The following is a 20,723-nucleotide window of genomic DNA, read 5'->3' as shown; positions in this document are numbered from 1 at the left end:
CTGCCTTGTCTTTCACAGCCCTCTCGTTTCCAATTGGGAGGGATCCATGGAGAGGGACAGAAAAGATGGATTTCTTCCCCACCCCAATTGGAAACGAGGCGGTTGTCAAAGCAAGGGGCCGCCCTGTCACCCCATGCTTTGCTGGGCAAGTCTGGGGAGGTGCTTTGCTGGCGGCCAGGCCAGGCCACGCAAGCTACTGCTGCCCCGCCGCCCTGTGCTTTGCTGGGCAAGTCTGGGGACCTTGCAAAGACCTTGTGAGGTCTCCAAACTTGCCAAAGATGCCAGCCACGCCGCGTAATCTCCTGCTGCCATCCCCACCCCCACGCCCATACTTGCTGGTGGCCAGGTACCTTAGGCAAGAACAGATGGGGACAGATGGGGGGAGCAACAGTGGCGTAGCGTGGGTTGTCAGCACCCGGGGCAAGGCAAGTAATTTGCGCCCCCTAAGATGTTGCGCCCAGTGCGGCCGGCCCTCCCTGCACCCCCCACGCTACGCCACTGCCAGGCAGCGCTATTGGCTGGCTGGGGATGACGGGTTTGGAAGTCCCCTGGAGACTCCAACCCGGTCTCAGACCAGCTGCCACGCACCCTCTTTCCGCACCCCCGATGCGACCCTGCTCGCGGCGGTAGCCTTGACCCTGTGCACATACGGGTCGGCCATGCATTCAGATGAGACCCCGGATGCGTGTCTGGGGAGTGTTGCGTGCAGATACATCCCAGATATGCCCTTGGAGTCTCGTCTGAACGCCGTGCGGGCGCGGGGTCAATAACGGTCGGCTAAATGGACTCCAAGAGGGCTGCAGGCCGGGTGATGAGCTTTCAGCCACTGACGTCCTTGGTTGCTTTGCACCTGCAAAGGGAGCGGAGGTGTGTGAAATTTTAAAACTGCCGGTGCCTTTTGTATTTGGCTGAAATGAGAGGCTTCCCTCCAATGGGGAATGTTATGCAGTTATTAAAGTTTCTGCTGATAAAGAAGGTAACAAGCAGAATATTTCCTTTAACTATAAAAATATTTCCTGCTTTCTCGTGGTCATAAAAACGTATTTCACTCACACCAAAGGCTAAAAAAGGTATATAAACCTTGCTGGTGTGCCAGTCTGTTGTCAGCTGTCCTAGAAACAAGCTTTGAACAATTTTAGACCCGAATAAAATAGGGAACTTCTTTCCAAGCAACTGTTTTTTTGTGTTTTCTTTTCTTGGAACCCAGGAAATTCTCCCAACAGAATGTGAGAGGTCCATGCAGCTTTTAGCACACCCCCCCCCCAATGCCTTCCCTCTTGGTCTCCCAGCCTTCTTTTGACCGTCAGGAGCAAGAAGCATTTTTATATTTCCTAGGGGGCTATATTTCCACCCCATCCCCCATAAATGGAAATCCACCTTCATGGCCACATTTGGAGGTGGGGGAAGAGAAGGAGGAATGGCAAAGCTTAGCCAGAGGTAAATGAGGGAGCTGTAACTTCTCTTCCAATATTTGTGTTTGTTAAATGCAGTAAGTCAAGAACAGAACTGTACCTGCACAGATCAATTAATATTGGGGCTATAATTTCAGGTGCAGCAACCCTACTTTTAGAATTTCTTCACTTCCTAAAGTGAGTAAGAGGCTTCTTGGCATGGAGTTGGATCCAGGCGAGGGGGGAGGTCCCTGCTTTTGAGGAAAGAAGGAATAGACCGACTGCCTTGTGGGGCCGGGAGGCTGGTGAGCCCCCTCCCTCCAATTGCACCGGGCAAGGGCTGCCCAGGTGCCCATCGCCCCTGTTCGGAGAAGAGCGTCAGTGGCCAGGAACGAAGCAAGCCCTCCTGGCTGGCAGGCAGGGCCGGGCAGGGGCGACCCAGCAGGCTTTCTTGGCCCGCCCCTTCCAGCTGGCCTATGCGGAAGCGGGAGGCGGCGGAGGGAAGAGCATGGCGGAGCAAGAGCCCGGGCTGGGGGGTGTAGTCCGCGCTCACCTGCCGGGCGCCGGTGCTGCATCCAGGCAGGAGCTGCTCCTCCAGCCCACCCCGACACACACACACCGGCTGCTCCCCCCCCCCGCGCCCCCAAGCCGCAGAAACGGCCTTCTCACCAGCTCTCCTTCCAGCTGGGAAGATGCCGGAGCGTCAAGGAGTTAGAGAAGCTGAACCGGATCAGAGAAGGGACCTATGGCATCGTCAGAGCTGCGAGTGCGAGCGCGCGTCCCCCCAGATGTTGCGCCCGGTGCGGCCGGCCCCCCCTGCACCCCCCACGCTACGCCACTGGGGAGCAAGCGAGCAGCAACCGGAGGGGCGGGGGAAGCGAGTGACAGGGCTACGGCCAGTTCCCAGGGCCCAGAAGTTACTTCCGGGTCCGGTCAACTGGTTCGCACGGACCGGTGAGGACCAGCAGAAACCCACCACTGCTTTGGCTTCTCTGCCAGTGGATCAGTCTCTTCTGGACCTCTGGAGATCTTCAAAAAAGTAAGATCTTCAAAAATAAGTAATAAAATAAATGGCATGATTAACATTTCCATTATTTTCAGTGGGAAGTAAAGGTAATTAAGTTAGCATGAATGTAACCTATTAAGATTTTGTTTAAAAATATAAAAGAACTATATGTTAAAAATATCCCTGATTTGCAATTAAATCACTTATGTCCATCTTTTGATTTTTGTAGCAAATTGTACATTTTTGTTTTGATAGAAGAAAAGTGAATATTCATTGAGAATCAATCTGTTTCTTCAGTAGTCCTCTCTCACCATCCTCTAAAGCTCTACTCCTTAACTGATTTTTCTTAATAATTTGTCTATTTTAGCACAACATAAAGGAAGCAGAAAAAAGGCAACATAATTCCTAAGGGAGCAAAATCCCTATAGCTCTATAGAGACCCTACAGTAGTCTCTAAAGTGGTCTTATTACCACAGTAAAAAGCTAGTAAAATGACTTTAAAATACAGCTATTACTGTTTCCCAAAAAATGTATACTGGTACTTGCTAAAATTTTAGAAGGTACCTATGTTAAACAGATAGCTACTCTATTAGCAGAAGAACAACTTCCAATATAGGGGGGATAATCACAGATCCAGTAACTTTTTATATTTGCTTGAGAATCTTTGAGAAACCTTTTGCTAATGTTAGAATGAGACTTCACTAAACAACTAATGTAGTTTTGTCTTCTTGTAGTCTTCTTGAAATCCATGTCACAGAATTCAATGTTTCAAAGGTATTCATATCATTTTAGCCATTTTTGACATAAGATTTCCAGATTTAAAAATTCTGAGTGTTTAAACATTTCATGGAAAAGTCTTTTTATAATGCTACTATCAAGCATTGTAGATTGGGCTTGTCAAATTTCTTGTTTCTAATCAAATTGTATTTCACAATGTTTCAAGTGTATAATGGCTTATTTAGTTATATTACCCTGTTTCCCTGAAAATAAGACCTCCCCAGATAATAAGCCCAATTGGGCTTATTGAGCTCATGCACTAAAATAAGCCCTCCTCTGAAATTAAGCCCTCCCAAAAATATTGCAACACAGCAGCAGCAATGAGGTGACCATGCCCGCTGCCTCCTGCACCTCAAAAATAATAAGACCTCCTTGAAAATAAGGCCAAGTGCTTATTTTGGGGGTCAAAAGAAAATAAGACTCTGTCTTATTTTCAGGGAAACATGGTAACAGAATAGATATCAGTAAAAGAGTTAGTAATCTATGGGAAATGGGATGGGGAGGAGTAAGTGGAATCTGAGATGCTCGCAAAGCAGGCCCAGTCTGTGGAGACCCAGTGGATAGAGTGGGGTAAGCAATTGTGGGGACCCCAGGGGAGCATGAGGTATCTCAGTGGATTGGGGGAGGCTATGGATCGTCTGCTCCAACATTAGGCCCCACATGCTGTTCCCCAGCCTGAGATACATGTGCATTTAAAGACCTGCACATTTGATTAACAAATGCATTGGGGAAAGCAGGGAGTAATCATGTTCATTTAATGTGATTCAATCAAACGAATACCCAGGTTACAAATGTAATTGACAGGCTGTATTACATTTGTAACTGGAGGATTACCTGTATAAGAGTGAGTGAGTGCCTCAGGAAGTCCTGCCTTACTACCACATGAATCGTGTGTCACACCCACCTTGGCCACGCCCATCCAGTCACACGACCATTCAGCCACACCTACCCAGTCACATGACTACCTAACCATGCCCAGTAGCCAGGCTCACAGAATCTGTTGTTAAATTATATGAATCCCACCACTGGGTGACCATGAGCAAGGCCTCCTGATATATGAAAGGGTACAACTGGCACACCAGAGAAAGACCCCCTTGCTATGGCTGCCATCTAGTCCTCAAGCAGGAGCCATGAGTCTAGGAGGACCCCCTAATTGCACATCAGTTTAGTTTGGGGAAGTAGCACCCAATCCAGTGTCAAAGATAAATGGGTGGGGGGGAGGACCCATAGCCACTCTGTCTTGCCAGGGTTGAATTGTTCAGGTCCTCTCTATCCAGACCCTTATAGCCCCAGGCACCTATCCAGCACCTCCACAGCATAACCTCTTGGGGTAGGGGTGAAGATGTATAATGATACAAAACTCCATACGAATGGAATACCTCCCCTAGCAGTTTCTTGTAGACATTGAAAAAAAGTGACAAGAGGTTCAAGTCCTCACATTGCAGGGACCTAGGGCTTGACCTCTCCTCTCCTATCAACACCAGCTGGATCCAGCTAAGGAGGAAAGAGGAGAACCACTTTAATACTTGGTGTGCCATGGGGCTCTATGAGATCCATTGACACAGAGAGTCCCCATAGGTGTGATTTGGTACATCGCTTCCATCATTCGAAGCTGCAATGAAAGCATCTGCTGAACCATGCCGAACCATGCTGAACCATGCAATGCAATTTCAGGAAAAACCCTATTGGGTTTATCAAGTGCCTTGGAGTGGGCTGATTGAATAGACTCCGCCTCCCTGCAATAGTGCGTGATGGCTGTGGAGAACTCTAACATTAAGAGGAATAGTTCATACATAACAGGGGAGTGATGTTAATGTCCCCCAAATTCAGATCATGACAACATATCACCCCAATGCCATTCTTTACAAAGTGACAGCTATCTAGAGCTGTTTTCTTCTCTTATTTTACTGTTCTGTGAGAGTGGGATATTCAGGTTCTCTATACAGAGAATAGGGATACCCTTCTCATAAAGGATTACCCATCACTGAAGAAATGTGAACTATGAACCAAATTAGTAAAAGTGTTAAAACAACTTATTAAAAAAAGAAATCCAAAATCTAGCTGTTAGATAAAGGAAGTTCATTTAGAAATAAGGCTACAAGCAGCCCCATATTAACCTTTCTCACACTGCCAGGGAATGGGCAACTAGTAGCAAACTATGTTTCACAACAAACAGTTGCTGTGAAACTAGAATAAGACATAGTTTTATTCCCTAAAGTAGGCTAGTCAAAGATCTATTTCAGATACACTTGGGAGGAATATGAAGCAAGGGTCACAATAAATGGTAGAGAATAGATTTCACAGGAAATTATTTTCATTTTTTGTCACAGTGACTTAGGGGATTGATAATGGAAATGGATCACCACATATGTTTGGTTCAATTTCTGCCATTTTTGATGCCTGAAATATGGAATATCTAATACAAAATATGGAGAAAGATGGCTGTGTCACATCTTACCAATAATAATAACATAAAACTGATCACTGAGAGAAATTAATGATATATACACATGGTACATGGAATCATTAAATGGGTTTTCTAATTTGTATGCCAATATAGAAGAGATGCAGAGTTAGTTGATTTTTAAGAAACAGAAAGTGACAATTTCCTATATTTCTTGGTCCTAGATGTTCAATGTCTAAATAAACCTACGTATACACTTAAAATAATTTGTAACCATAAACTGAGATAGTGAGCACTTACTGGTAGTCCTTGTTTAGCAACTGCCACATTTAGAGACAGTTCACAGTTACAACAGTGATGAAAAAGTAACTTTGTGATCAGTCCTCACATTTACAACCATCACAGGTTTGTAAATCAAAGGAAAGCTGAAATAAGATCACAAGAACAGTTGTGGTTTCACTTAATGACTGTTTTGCTTGACCAAGTTGTGAGCCCCAACTGTAATAGTTAAACATGGACTACCTGTATTTACATGGATTAAAAAGAATAGATTTGGAACAAAATACATTCAAAGAAAATGTTAAACATCTAGTATTTGTTAGGGTTTGTTACCTTTGAAAATGCAACTATTTTCAGTGATATTGTTGCCAGGTATAGAGAGTTCATAACAAAATCCATCAGATTCCACCAGTCATGAACGTAATCTTGCAGGCCACCATCCCACATTTGTTTAATTTCACCCCAAATAAATCCTATAAATATAAAAAGCAAAGATTAATTACATAACTAATTATTTAAATAATCATTTTATAGTTTTAAGTTTATGTCTTAATTATTTCAGTTTCCATAATAAATAGAATCAGGGTGGCAGAGATATGCATAGCTACTAAACGGCAACAAAGAGCTATAAAAACTGACTCTAATCTCTAGTTAGATGTTTGCAAACCAGATCTGATAGCCTCAGCCATAGAAAGTTGTCTAGCATCAGTGGCTTCTGTTGCAGTGCCATCCGTTTCACTCCCACTGGTTTAAAAGTGAGATCTCAGATTTATACTGTCCTTAAAAAGGTGTGTGTGTGTGTGTGTGTGTGTGTGTTGACCAATGAATCAATTCACTGGTTATAGAATCTTTTTCTTTCTTTCAAAGGTGTCAGGTGAATGACACTCAAGAGAAATTGTATGATGAAAATTTTAGTCATCTACAATTAACTTTAGAAAATAAATACTTTAGAATTGAAAGCCATTAACAGCACGTTTATTCTCTCCCCCTTATCAAAAAAATTATATAACATGGGGGTCTGGTTTAAATGGCTGTTACCAGAGGGGATTATGGTCTTCTGGGAGGGAAATAGGATCAGAATTAATACAATTCAAGAGGCGGAAGCCTTTATTAAAAAGAATCTTTCCCCCCCAGAGGAGGAACTTAGTGGGAGTAGGGAAAAGGATAGCAAGACGCAAGGGGCAGGGAAGAAGAAGCAATATCGAAAAGGCTTAGATCACAAAAATGAATGTATTTGGAATAATTGTAATTGTTGATACTACAAAAGTAACAAAGAAAAAATAGTAGAGCACATGTTTGATAATAATGGTTAAATTTGTTCTGATGCCTTCTTTTATATTTTAGTTCTAAGATTGTTAAATTTGTGAGTTTCTAGGGGAGACTCTCGCCACCAGTATGGAAGCTGCAAAAAAATTTCTTGTACACCCTTTTACCCTTCCCTATATATTTTAAAACCAGTAAAAATTTTGCAACAAGAACAGCACATGTTTATTCTCCATAAACCATAATTGAATTGATATAGTTTTCTTGGAAATGATTATTTGTAATTAATAGATTTTATATAAGTTGGTGCTTTAAAAAGGGGTTAAAGTCAGTAGTACCTACAGAAGTTTTTTTCTGCCCAAGAGACAGATTAAAAACAATATGAGAATGATCTTAAATACATTGGAATATTATGAAGCACACCCGGGAAAACAAATGGTGTTGATCTTCTAGATGCACAGAAAGCATTTGATAACATAAGCTGGCAATTTATGTTATTACAACTAAAATTTATGGACTCGGTGAGAGATTTATCAACATGATCAATGCAATATATCACAAGCAAATGGCAAAGGTGATGGTAAATGGAGATTTGACATAGAACTTAATATAAAAAAAGGCACAGGACAGGGATGTCCACTACCTCCTTTACTATTTATATTGACATTGGAAATGTTAAATAGAAATAATAGACAAGATATAGAAATTAAAGGTATAGAAAAAAAGGAATAATATAAATTACAGGCATTCAGAGATTATTTAGTCTTTATCTTGGAAGACCCACAACAAAATGGACTTAAATTAATTAGGAAAATAGAAGAATATAGTGAAGTTGCAGGACTGAAAATAAAGAAAAAACCAAAATAATAGTTAAAAATGTTAAAAACAGCTAATGAAGGGGATAAGCATTCAGATAGTCAAGAAAGTTTAGGAATTCGGAGTTCTGGTTCCAGCTGTTGAGAGTGACGGGCGTGTTTCGCCCACCCTGTGTGCTCTTGGTGGGCTCCCCTCGACCTGGGGGGGCACAGGGTGCCTTGAAGGGGCACCCTGCCGTATGGGCAGTTAGCTGGGGGTTCCCTGCATCGGCGGCGGCCGCGGGGGGGGGGCTCCTTGCATTGCCCTAGGAGCCAGGAGGCGAGAGGGCGTGCACGACGGAGCTTTTACGCTCCCGCGCGCTTTCGCATTGAGACAGCTGGACGATCCTGACAATTTGAAGGCTACAGCTGCAATGTGGTGAGATGAGAACTCTCCCCAACTCCCTTTTTGATATTTAAATGAAGGATTGTCAGCTTTTTGAAGGATTTTCAATCCCTGCCTGGGAAGTGTGATTGGAGGGAGGGGGATTCCCCCCCCCTCGGAAAAGCGGCTTTGGACTGCTCTCCACTCTCGGAGGGGAGAGAGAGAGAGTTTTAAAAAGATCACACTCATTATAAGCAAGCAGATGAATACCCTGCTGCAATTGTGAAAGAGAAGTGATGATCTGATTATTTCAAAAACCTTTGAAAACTTTTGGTTTGTTGCTTTCTGATCCCGGTGCTGGCGAAGCAAGATGGCACACTTCCGTTGTCTCTATGCACTTTGAAATCTGACTCCACCTATGGAAATTGCTGGCATTGTGTCTTTGCCTCCGTGACACTCAGAAATATCTCTTGATATACTGTATCCTGGACTTGGAATAATTGGCTTTATTGTCTGGATTTGAACTATAGAAAATGTCCTCATTTCTGTCTGGACTGCCTGCCTCGTGATCTCTCTTGGCTATCCTCTTTTATAGCTGCCATTTCATTGTATGGACACAGACACCTCTGAGTTTTCTTTATTAAAATGGCACCGAAGAGACCACCACCTGGGAAACCAGGTTTTGCTGGTTCTGCTCCAACATCTTCAACATCTAGCCCCAGCGGACAACAGACATTAACATCGCTATTACAACCTAAAGCTCCTGAGGAGGATTTAACCCATCAGTTGCTCCAAAAGCTCTTAAAGGGGCAGGAGGATTTGAAAAATCAATTGAAAGAAATGAATGAACAGCTCAGAGAGAACCAAAGCCAAACGGCTCAAAACAAAAAGAGACTGGAAGTTTTGGAGGAGGGGACGGCTGAGATGAGGGGGGAGGTGAGGGGGGTCCAGAGAGGAAACCTAGAACTTGAGAACCATATGAGAAAAATGGAATTTGAAAGGATGTCTTTTTTCCTTAGATTTCAAAATGTAATTGAGACTGACAATGAAGATCTGAGGGAGATCATGACAAAATTATTGGCTGAATATATTAAAAAAGACAGACAGCAGTTAGGTTGGGATATTGATCTGGTCTATACTCAGCTTATGCTAGAACACACAATGTCCCAAGAGAAGTTCACATTAAATTTCTTAGAAAGGCTACAAGAGGTGAGATTTTGGGTTCACAAAGGGGGCAAATGTTAAAATACAAGGATAGAGAGATAGCTATCCTGAAACAAATCCCGAAGAAAGTAGAAGAAAGAAAAAAATATGCGCTACTAGCGAAAAAACTATTTGAAAAAGGGGTTTGGTTTAGGTGGCTTTTGCCAGAAGGTATGCTGATATTCTGGGAGGGCGGTAGAGTTAGAATTAATACAACTACAGAGGCGGAGGCCTTCATGGAAAAAAACAAAGCTCTCCTAGATAAAGCTGACGATACTGCACAAGACGCGGGAGGTGCCGAGGCTTTGCTGGCAGGAGGGGGGGGGGGAAGAGGCAACATTGAGAAAACTCAGATCACAGAAGTGAGTTAGAAAAATAATGCAATTGCTGACACAGGGAATCTTTTCTGTTTGATACAAAATAGATTGAAATTATTAGAAGATATAAGGTAAAAATAAGCTGTCAAAATATAGCTAAGCAATAAGCATTTTGTTTATTAATATGTAAATGTTATGAGAATTGGGGGGAGTGCCACTTCCTACATAATGTAGCTGTCAAAATTTGTAACCATATCCATTACCCTTTTCCTCAAAATTTTGTAAAACGAATAAAAAAAATTATTAAAAAAATAAAAAAAGAAAGTTTAGGAATTCAATTAATAGCAAGGTGTGTAACTATTAAAGAAGATAACTACTATAAACTGGCACAACAAATCAAAATAGTTTTGGAGAAGTGGAAAAATCTGCAACTGTCATTGATGGGAAGAATAGCTACTATAAAAATGAATACCTTGCCAAGATTATTATATTTATTTCAAACAATAACAACAAAACTGAAAACATACTTTGAAGAATGAAATAAAACAATATGAAGATATATTTGGCAAGGGAAAAAAGCAAGGATAAGTTTGAAAATGTTGCAAGATTCTAAAAAGTGCAATAAGAGGAATACATGTCTGAGTTTACATGTATTGACTGCAGCTAGTATTTGCACAACAATGGAAAATGAATAGATCCCTACAGATGAAAATGTAATTTAAAAAATACTAGAATACTAAAATACTAAAAAATACTTGAATTTCCCTGATAGTCCCACAGTCTCACAGGGCACGGTTTAAGATGTTTACTGGAAATGCTGGGCACCAGATGTCTGATTGTGCTCCAGGAAACCAGGGATTTGGATGAGCAGGTGACTACCTCCATATTGCAGGGAACACATTCCAAATTTACCGTGAGGTAAATTTTGTTGTTATGTGAGGCTGCGGTGGTGGGGCTGACAGCCATTTCAGGTGGGCAGCTGTACCGGGAGATAGTGAAGCAATCTTCACGGCGTCTTGGAGGTTTTTTGACAGGCCTTTTGTTGTAGGTTGGCTCGGAGGGCAGGTCAGTGGCTGGTAGAATAGCTCTGCAGACCTTTGCCAGGTGATCTTTTTTTCCACACCGGCAACAGATGGCAGCTTTGAATCTGCAGGCAGTCCTGGCATGGTTCCCGCCACAACCCAAGCAATAAGCCTGCAGTGATTTGACAGTTGGAGTCCATTTTCTTTTTTGGACTGTTTTGAGGTGACTCACTTTACCCTCGTCATCGGTGGTGTTGTCCTGATTCATTTCATCATAGTGGATGGCTAAGTTCCTGCTCGCAGGGGTGATCATTCGCTGGAATCGCTGAATCTCTGCAGTTGAACCGTCTGACATTTTGGACACCCTAGCTTTGTCCATAGCCATCAGGAGATTCAGTTCAGTTCGGGCCAGCAAACATCGCTGAAGCCTCAGGTCTCTCACCCTGCAGACGAGCTGGTCTAACAGGACATCGTCCAGGTCACAGAAGTCGCAATACAGGGCAGCTGTCCAGAGGGAGTCATATATTGATTGATCTCTCTGAGTCCTCTGGCAGAATGCATGCCACCTGGCAAAGCTTGAGGGAGCCGGAGAATAGTGCTTTTTTAATTTCTCCAGGAAAGTCTCCCATGGCACTGTGTGGATAGGCTGAGGGGCGGATAGAGCCCTAGCCATCCCAAACTTTTCATGTCCACATGAGCTAAGGAAATAGTCTCGTTTGCGGCCACTGGATAATGAATGAAATCATTCACCTCCAGGAAGCACTCGAATAGTTCAAGGTAGGCGCCCCAGGTCTCAGTGGCCAGGTTGAAAGCTGTGAACATGGGCAGAGCAGCCATTCTTAGAAGGACAGTCTGCTGGGGAGGTAGCCTTGGTGTGACGTCCCGTCACCTGTGACTAGAAGGCAGCGCTCAGCTAGAAGCACCTCAGCTCATTAGCGACTTCGACTAGCCGTTACCTCAGCCTTGATTCCATCTTTGTTACCAGTGCTCTGTATGGATAACTAAGCAGGCAGGAACTGAGGCAAAGCGGGTTGTGAATAACAACAACCTTTATTGCTAAAATAGCCGTCTGACAGCTTTTTATATAGTAGCTATCAGACCAATGGCAAGGCTGTGTTCTCCTGCCAAATGGCTGCTCGCGACATAGCCAATCAGAAGAGTCCTGCAAGTCTTCAGGCGATGTCGTAGCCCTGAGGAGTTAACACCCACCTATTTGCCTTGGTAGGTAGAGTTTGTCAATGTCGCTGTGAGGATGAAGGGCATGATTCATTGTCATTATTTTTCTGGTCTTCCTATCCATTGCTTTAAATTCTGTTTGACTCCAGTTCACTCTTCCAGCTGTGTATCTAATGACTGGTGTTGCCCAGGTATTGATTTGCTCCATTGAGTTTGGACTTTAAGACTTCACTCTCTTGATGTATTAACCTCTAATCTTTTTCTTGACTTCAGTGCTTGATGTTGTCAGCTTGTAAGATACTCAGGTATTTGTAGTAATCCTTTTCAGCCAGACTTTTAATGTTATTTTCATGAGGCATCTTGATTCCTTCAGTTTTCACTATTTTTCCTTGTTTGAGAGTGAGTGTGGCACATTTGTCCAATCCAAACTCCATTGCAATATCTCGGCTATATATAGGAATAGTGTTGAGCAGCGATTCTATTTCAGATGGTGTTTTCCATACAGCTTCAGATCATCCATGTAAAGAAGGTGGGTAGTCTGGCAGATGTTTTGATGCTTGATAGCCATGGCCTGAGTTATTCAGTATTGTTGACTGAGGAAACAGTGCAATGACAAATAGTGGTGATAATGAATCTCCTTGAAATATTTCTCTCTTGATATTAACTTCTCCAAGTCTCTCATCATTCACCTGCAACTGTGTCTTCCATTATGCCATCAATCTTTGTACAAGGCTTCTGATGTTTCTACTGACTCCTGTTATTTCTAGGCACTTAATTATCCAGTCATGTGGCAGAGAATCAAATGCTTTTTTGTAACCAATCCATGCTACATTCAGGTTGGTCTTCCTTCTCTTGCAGTTTTCCAAAATCATTTTGTCAATTAGCAATTGATATTTTGTTCCTCTGCTATTGGGGCAATTTCCTTTCTGCTCAGGTGGAAAGAGATTGTTTTCAACTAGATGCTCTTGGACTGCATCAGCTACCACACCAGTTAACAATTTGAGAGTTGTCGGTAAGCAGGTAATTTGTCTGTAGTTGCCTGGTGCTGCCCCTTTTGCTGGATCTTTCATTATCAGGGAGATTTTGCCATATGTTAGCCACTCTTCGATTTCACCTCCTTGTAGTATATTGTTAAACTGCTTGGCAATGAGTGCACTTTGCTGCTGAAGCTGACCATCTATGCACAAGCAAAGGTGCATTAAGGCTTGCAAGGTACTAGGACAGTTCATCCAGGCCAACTTATCCAGAATCTCAGAGGACAGGAGCACTCTACAAGCCTCCTAAAAGCTATGCATGCCCTTTTTAAAAACAAAAAACAAGCCTATTTTCATGAAAAACGGGCCGTTTTTGGGAGGTCTGCAGAGTGCAAAAACTTTTTCTTTAAATTTGCCTCTTCAAAATTTTGGTGCTTCTTATACTCTGGTGCATCTTATACGCCAAAAAAAAAATACGGTAAGTTGGCAATTTATGATACATCAATTAAATGTTATGGATTTTGGAGAAGAATTTAAAATGTAATTAAGATGATATATCATAAACATGACCAAAATAATTGTAGATAAGGACTACACAGATAATTTCAATATAAAGAAAGGAACAAGACAAGGATGCCTGTTATCACCCTTACTTTTTATATTGACTTTTGAAGTCTTGAATAGGAATATCAGACAAAATTCAGAAATCAAAGGAACGGAGATGAGAGAGGAAAGATATAAATTACAAGCATTTGTTGATGATTTGGTAGTTATTGTAGAAGAACCATTAGAGACAATTCCTAAACTATCAAAAGAGATAGAGAAGTTTAGAGAAGTAGCAGAACTGAAAATAGAGAAAAAACTAAAATGTAGTTTAAAACCTTACACAAAAACAAAAGGAGAAACTGATGGAAAAAGTTGACTTTCAATTAGTTAAGAAAGTCAAGTACTTGGGAAGATACTTAACAGCAAGGTGCTCTACGATAAAGGGAGATAACTATATAAAATTATTTAAGCAAATAAAATGAGATTTGGAAAAATGGAAAAACCTACAGTTATCAATTTGGGAAGGATCACCACATTAAAAATGAATATCTTACCGAAATTGCTTTTCCTGTTTCAAACAATACCTATAAAATTTAATACATTTTTTTAGGACTTGAATAAATTAACTTTTAAATTTATTTGGCAAGGGAAAAAAGTGAAAATAAAATTGAAAATGTTACAAGAATCTAAAGTAAATGGAGGGTTTGGATTACCTGATTGGCTTTTATATTACTAAGCATGTGTGATGGCTAAAATAATGGATAAGTCTTAGATAAAAGAGATTGCTATATTTAGAAGAACATGGCCTACAATTGGGATGACACGCCTTCCTATGGTATGAGAAGAATAAAACCCACAGATACTTTCAAAATAATTTTATAAGAAACTCACTAATATCAGAATGGGAAAAAGTAAAACCCAAAATGTATTCAAAAATTCCATAATGGCTCTCAACGATGGAAGCCTTTACATATCCAAATTTGGTTTGAAAAAGTTGTGACATATAAAGACATTTTGAACTCGGAAGGGAAATTAAAATTGAAACAAGAGCTTGACAACAAAAAATTATCATAATGGCCTCAATTGCAAATGCAATCTAGATATGATTTAGATATTAAAAAGTATGGATTTTATAAAGGGCAAACACCCTTTGATCAAACACTGTGTCAGGCCTGTAATTCTGTTCCTTTTAGGATCTTTGGCCTGCCACATATTTAAAACATATATATATTATGCTGGTTCATTGGTATAGTAGTTGGGAGGGGGGAATAGAAAGGAGTAGGATTGTGGAATGTATTGTTATGGATTTCTTAGAAGCTCAAGGTCGTCTTTTGTCTCTGCACTTCGACACCTGGCCAGAAGAAGAGGGGTGTACATGCCAGCGTGGAAGATGAAGATTGGACCATGTGATGAATTATGGGGTGTGGGGATAGATGATGAACTTTTAACTGGGTGAATTCACCGGATGTACGTTAGAGTTGAAATTCAACAGCATAATGCCAAAATGCCTGTCTTATTAGATTGGAGTTTTAAGGATCACTTTGCCTTGGACAATGATTTAATTCTGCATGATATTTGGAACGCTGACACACTGTTGAATTTGGATGAAAAATTAATCAAGAAGATTTATAACTTTTTACTAAATTTGAAAATGGAAAAGATACAATGGTACAGTGGGAAATTTTTTTGGTCATAATATAGAATTAGAGCAATGGCAAAATCTATGGAAAAGGAATTATAAATTAACAATGGCAACTTTGTATAAAAAACTTATATAAAATGTTTTATAGATGGCACTTACCATCAGCTAGGTTAGCTAAAATGTTTAAAACTATGTCTAGCAAGTGTTGGAAATATAATAAAAAACCAGGCACATATTATCATATGTGGCGGACTTGTGAAAATGCAAAAAAATTTGGGGAAAAAATACATAAATGGATAGAAAAGATGACTGGAAAACATGTAGATTTTAAACCTGAACTATTTTCATTAGGGATAATATCAGGTAAATTTGTTAAAGAAAAGTATGTATTTAATATTGAACATCTTGACAGCAGTGAGGATTGTATTTGCGCAATGCTGGAAAAATAAAAAAAACATGAGATGAAGAAATAATTAAGAAAACACTAGAGAGTGCAGAAATGACATTAAAAATGAAACAGAAGGAAGATACAGAATATTATCAAACATGGTATTTATTTTATCAGTGGTTGGAATTCCAAGCAAAAACCTTTCAACCACTCATTTAAGAAGGTAGGGAGTAAAAAAAAGAAGAAAGAAAAACATAATGAGCTAGAGAGGAATGAGCTACATAGGAAGTATGTAAAAACTGCACTCTTTTTAAATTTTTCATTATTAACTGCATAGTTCTTTTTACCAGTAACTGTGCTTACTTTCAAATAAATAATTGCAAAATAAACTAAATGTAAATATTTTTACAAAGATGTTTTTTTTTCCTTTCTCCACCCATAAGTGCTGCATATTTATAAGGATTTATAATCTCTCAACCGTATTTTATACTTTATATTAACTAAATGATCCTGAATGAATTGAATGATCTGAATTTTTATATATATTGGATGATCCTGAGAAAACTGAATGATCATTTTATTCAAAACTTTGTTGGCTGTTAAAAAGAAGGCTGTTTATACTTACCACAAAGCGGATTGTATTTAATTGGGTAATGAAAGGCACAAAAGGCTAAGAAAACAACAGCTCTTTATTTGGTTAAGTACAAGCATCCACTGAGTGAGAGGTCTGGCAGCTCCCTTTTTAAAGGGGAGCTGGCCAGCGCTTCAGCCAATCAGGTCTCTCTCTGTTTCCGCCTGAAAAGAGAGGACCTGACTGGAAACTACTATTGTCCTTGCAACAACTAGAGGGGGGAGTATCTAACAGATTGTAAAGTAATTTACAAGGAATGTAAAACTCCTAAACTGCAGTAAGATACTGCAAATTCTATTCATCTGCAATTATTACTCTCCTTCTTCTGTGGATTACAAATTAAAAAGTCTACAACAATTTTAAAAAAAGTATTTCAGTATTATTACAAATTACTATTTTTCTATAATCTTGTGCACTAACTACAAGCTGTTATTTTTTTCTCTCAGCTGAGACACTATTTTTTCTTTTCAGCTTATATTGATCTGTCATTTTTAAATATATCTGTGGATTACAAGAGAAACAAAATATACTTATAGAAGCAGATGGGGAAAACATAAGGGACATTATGACTAATATCTTAGCTGATTATATACACAAAGATAAACAACAGATGGAATGGGAGATAGACCTGGTCTATAGAGTGAATTCAGCATATGCCAGAACACACAATGTACCCAAGGAGGTCCATATCAAATTTCTTAGGAAAAGCACAAGAGACATAATTCTGGGTGTACAAAGGGGGCAAGCATTGACATATCACGACAGGGAGATAACCATCTTGAAGCAGATTCCAAAAAAAATTAGGGAGAAAAGAAAAAATTATTCGCAATTGGCGAATAAACTATACCAGAAAGGGGTGTGGTTTAGATGGTTGATGCCTGAAGGGATGTTGATATTCTGGGAGGAGACAAGAATCAGAATCAATACACCCATAGAGGCTCAGGCCTTTATGGAAAAAAATAAAGCAAACCTAGAAAAAACAGAAGACTCTTCAACGGTCACACAGGACACGGGAGGGGCTGGAGCTCTGCCAGCGGGGGGAGAAGGGGCAACACCAAGAAAGCTCAGATCACAAAAATGAATAAGAAAATCACACTGTTATAAACAAACCGAAAGTAATAATGAAATTATATCTAGATTATATATCATAATATATAAGCTGATCGAAATTTCTTCTTAGAATTAATATGCTGATTTTATATGATTTTGTATTAATGTTTTATACATAGATGTATCTTATGAGTTTGGAGGGAGGGGGCGTCTGCCACACTTGCAACTGCCAAAATTTGTATACCATTCCACCTACCCTTTTCCTTATAAATGTTTTAAAAAAACCAATAAAATTTTCTGAAAATATATATATATATATATACTGTACAGGTATTACAAACTATATTTAGAGGGCAACTTCATTTGCACTTCTGTGTTAGTCAAAGGAGGGAGCAAAAGGGAGCTAAGAACTGCTAGAACTGGTAGTGACAACAATTAACCAATATAACTGATTGCCTTCAGAAGTTGTGGGTGCTCCATCATTGGAGGTTTTAAATGAGAGATTGGACAGCCATTTGTCCAGAATGGTATAAGAACTCCTGCTTGTGCAGGGGATTGGACTAGAAGATCTCCAATGTCCCTTCTAATTCTGTTATTCTGTTATTCTAAAAAAGTAACATTTAAGAAGAGAACATTTTAATTTAAAAAAAATTCTTCTAAATTTTGAGGAATTATGAAAATGTTTGAACATTTTTATTTTAAATGAACTTCTAGAATTTTTAAACTTTTTGACAAAATCCTTTACATTTTTAAAATACATTTTTTTTAATTCTGAAATTTTGAATTAACTTCAAAATGTTTAAGTTTTGATTAAAATTAATTTTTAATTTAAAATTTTGAAAAATCATTTACATTTGTAAATATTTTGAAAAGTTTTAAAATTGTAATTTTTAAATTAAAATGAAAAGAGACATAGTCATGGAAAAAGTTATCGTGATTTGCAAAATATGTTCCATGCTCATAGATCAAAATTACACTTGTACCAAATGTAAACAAAATTACTTGAACAAAAAAATTCAAAGATATAGAGGCAACTCTAGCCACTCTGAGGCTCAGTCTAAACAATGAGAAACTCCAACCAATGGAAGAAGACTGTACCCAAACTGAACACAATAAGGAATGAAATGAATGAAAAGAAATGAACTTGTACATGAATCTTTTGATAGAAACATGTCACTCATAGAATCAAATAACAACCAAGAGAATTGTTCCTGCTACCTAGTACTTCCCAGGCCTGTGCAGCCACCCTGGAGCTGAGCAATCAATTTCATGTACTCCCCCTGGAAGAAAGCTTACTGTCACCTGGAGAAGGGACATTATGAAGTGTTGCTGTGACTGGAAGAAAATTAGTCCAAACTTTCCCAAGAAAAAAAGGCATGTATTGCTGATAGGAGCTTCAATTCTTAAGGGAATGAAATCATCAGTCTTAGACTGAACAATCAATCTAGGAAGGTACATTGTCTCCCTGGAGCAAATATTAAAAAAAAATGTGGTTGAGAGCCTTATTAAAATAACCACATCCACAGATTACTATCAGGCAGTTGTCTTGGAGGGAAAAATTGCAAGTGCGTTTAAAGATGTCTCTGATGAAATATCTGGAATTAAGGATTTAATCCAAATGCGTAACCAAGAGATAAGGGAGGATATAGTTGATGCATTTAAAGGATTATTTTGTTACTTAACATCTCTCGATGAGAAGGTGGAAGAAATTAATGAGTCCAATATAAAGTTGGACAATAAACTTATGGAGGCACAAAGTAAAATTGATAAGTCGGAGGCGGAGCTTACAATGATATAATATAGAACAATGACATTTGCCCTGAGGATAAGGGGTTTGAAAGAACATAACCAAGAAAATTTAAGAGAGATTTTTGCTGACGTTTTCGCTCAATTAACTGAGGAACCAAAGGCCGAATGTGCCTGGTAAATTGACAAAATTTACTGTGTTAATTCATGAATTGCCAGACAAAGACAACTGCCAAGAGATATTGTAATCTATTTTGTCACCAGGAAAATTAGGAATGAAATATTGCAAGCAACCTATAAAAATAAACTGCAAGTGGCAGGTCAAGATGTGATAATATTGAAGGAAATCCCCCCCAAAAATGTTGAGATCTAGAAAGGACTATGCATTTCTAGTGGATGAACTTATGTCCTTATCCAGTGCTACATCAGTTTTTTAAGGGAAATGAAAGGTTCCCGGGCATGGCTTCCCGTTTTGAAAATTTAAACTTTTTGCAGGATTTGGCCCTGATGATCGACATCCTAAGAGAAATTACTAGTCTGTCAGATGCTCTACAGGGGAGAGAGACAAATATCATCATGGCCCAAAAGTTAGTATTGCGGACAATCGATTCTTTTGAAGTGCTTAGAAAGAAAAAGGGCAAATTTGAAAACGAACTTGTGGAATTGCTAAAAACAGAAGCCTTCCAAAACATCAAGTTAGCTCCAAATCACCGATTTGTTGCCCTTCCTCGTGGAATACTTTTGGAAAGCATCATCACCAATTTAAAGAAAAGGCTGCGACCATCTAAGAACAGGTAGCCTATTGCCAACAGCAAACAAATTGCACTTTATCGCTTATCTGGAGCCAGATTACTGGGCCATTGAAGATGTAGTCGTTCCATGGGCTGAGGCAGAGCAAGCATTGGATGCATTTGGCAATATTTTTAATCATAACATTAATGTGAACGACTACAGAGATTTTTTGGGAAATGTAAAGAAAAATCCACAGAAGTACAAAATTCCTGGCAATATCCGGAAAGCTAGAGATATTGTCAGGACAATTGCTGTTAGTTCAGCAGAGGCGGAAAGGGGGTTCTCAAAAATGAACCTCATTTGTTCGGAACAAAGAACACGCCTAACTGTACAAAACATAAGCAATCTGATGGTGATAAGTGTTGTTGGCATACCTGTTGAGAGATGGGACCCAATTCCGAAAGTGAAAGCTTGGCTCAGAGCGCACCACCACACGGCTGATGATCCACGAGTAAAGACAAAGAAAGCTGCAACAGAGGAATCTGCAAGCCTAAGAACACTATGGAGATATCAACAACCAGAAAAGCAATAACACAAGTACTTGAGTGTATCTCTTTCATTGTGTTATTCTTAGGTAAGGTGCAAGTTCAAGCAATTAAGGTCTTGCTTTCTGTGTTTGTCTTTATGCAGGTATTTTGGGCAACAAAGTCTGTTGAAAAGGTGGTGTGCAGAAGACGGGCAAGCTGGTCATCTCTCCTCTGTAAGTAGCTGAGTTTATTGCTGGCTGAGTGGTGTGGTCTGTGCTGTGTTCATCCTTGAGATGGTGAAGTGCAAGCCCTTCATGTTTTCTGTGTCTGTCTTTATGCAGGTTGTTGGAGCAAGGCGGTGCAGAAGATGCAAAAAAGGACAGTGATTTTCCTTTTTTATTATTTTGTGTGCTTGTTTCATCCTAATGCAGTGCATGCAATTAAGGTCTTGCTTTCTGTGTCTCTCCTTT

At 39.8% G+C, this 20,723-nt stretch overlaps 1 protein-coding gene across 6 annotated transcripts in view; it reads right to left on the bottom strand.

The window, feature by feature from the left end:
- Positions 1 to 20,723, bottom strand: part of TRPC4 (transient receptor potential cation channel subfamily C member 4) — a 363,414-nt gene that overhangs the window by 181,097 nt on the left and 161,594 nt on the right. For all 6 annotated transcript variants that reach the window (XM_081936901.1, XM_081936899.1, XM_081936897.1 and 3 more), the window contains one exon: positions 6,191 to 6,330. In XM_081936901.1, coding sequence (XP_081793027.1) covers positions 6,191 to 6,330 — 140 coding nt within the window. The remainder of the gene's footprint in view (positions 1 to 6,190; positions 6,331 to 20,723) is intronic.

This window comes from Natrix helvetica (genome assembly GCF_964273705.1).
Source record: "Natrix helvetica genome assembly, chromosome: 1".
Lineage (NCBI taxonomy): Eukaryota > Metazoa > Chordata > Lepidosauria > Squamata > Natricidae > Natrix > Natrix helvetica.
This window is presented reverse-complemented; position numbering and strand designations above follow the sequence as displayed.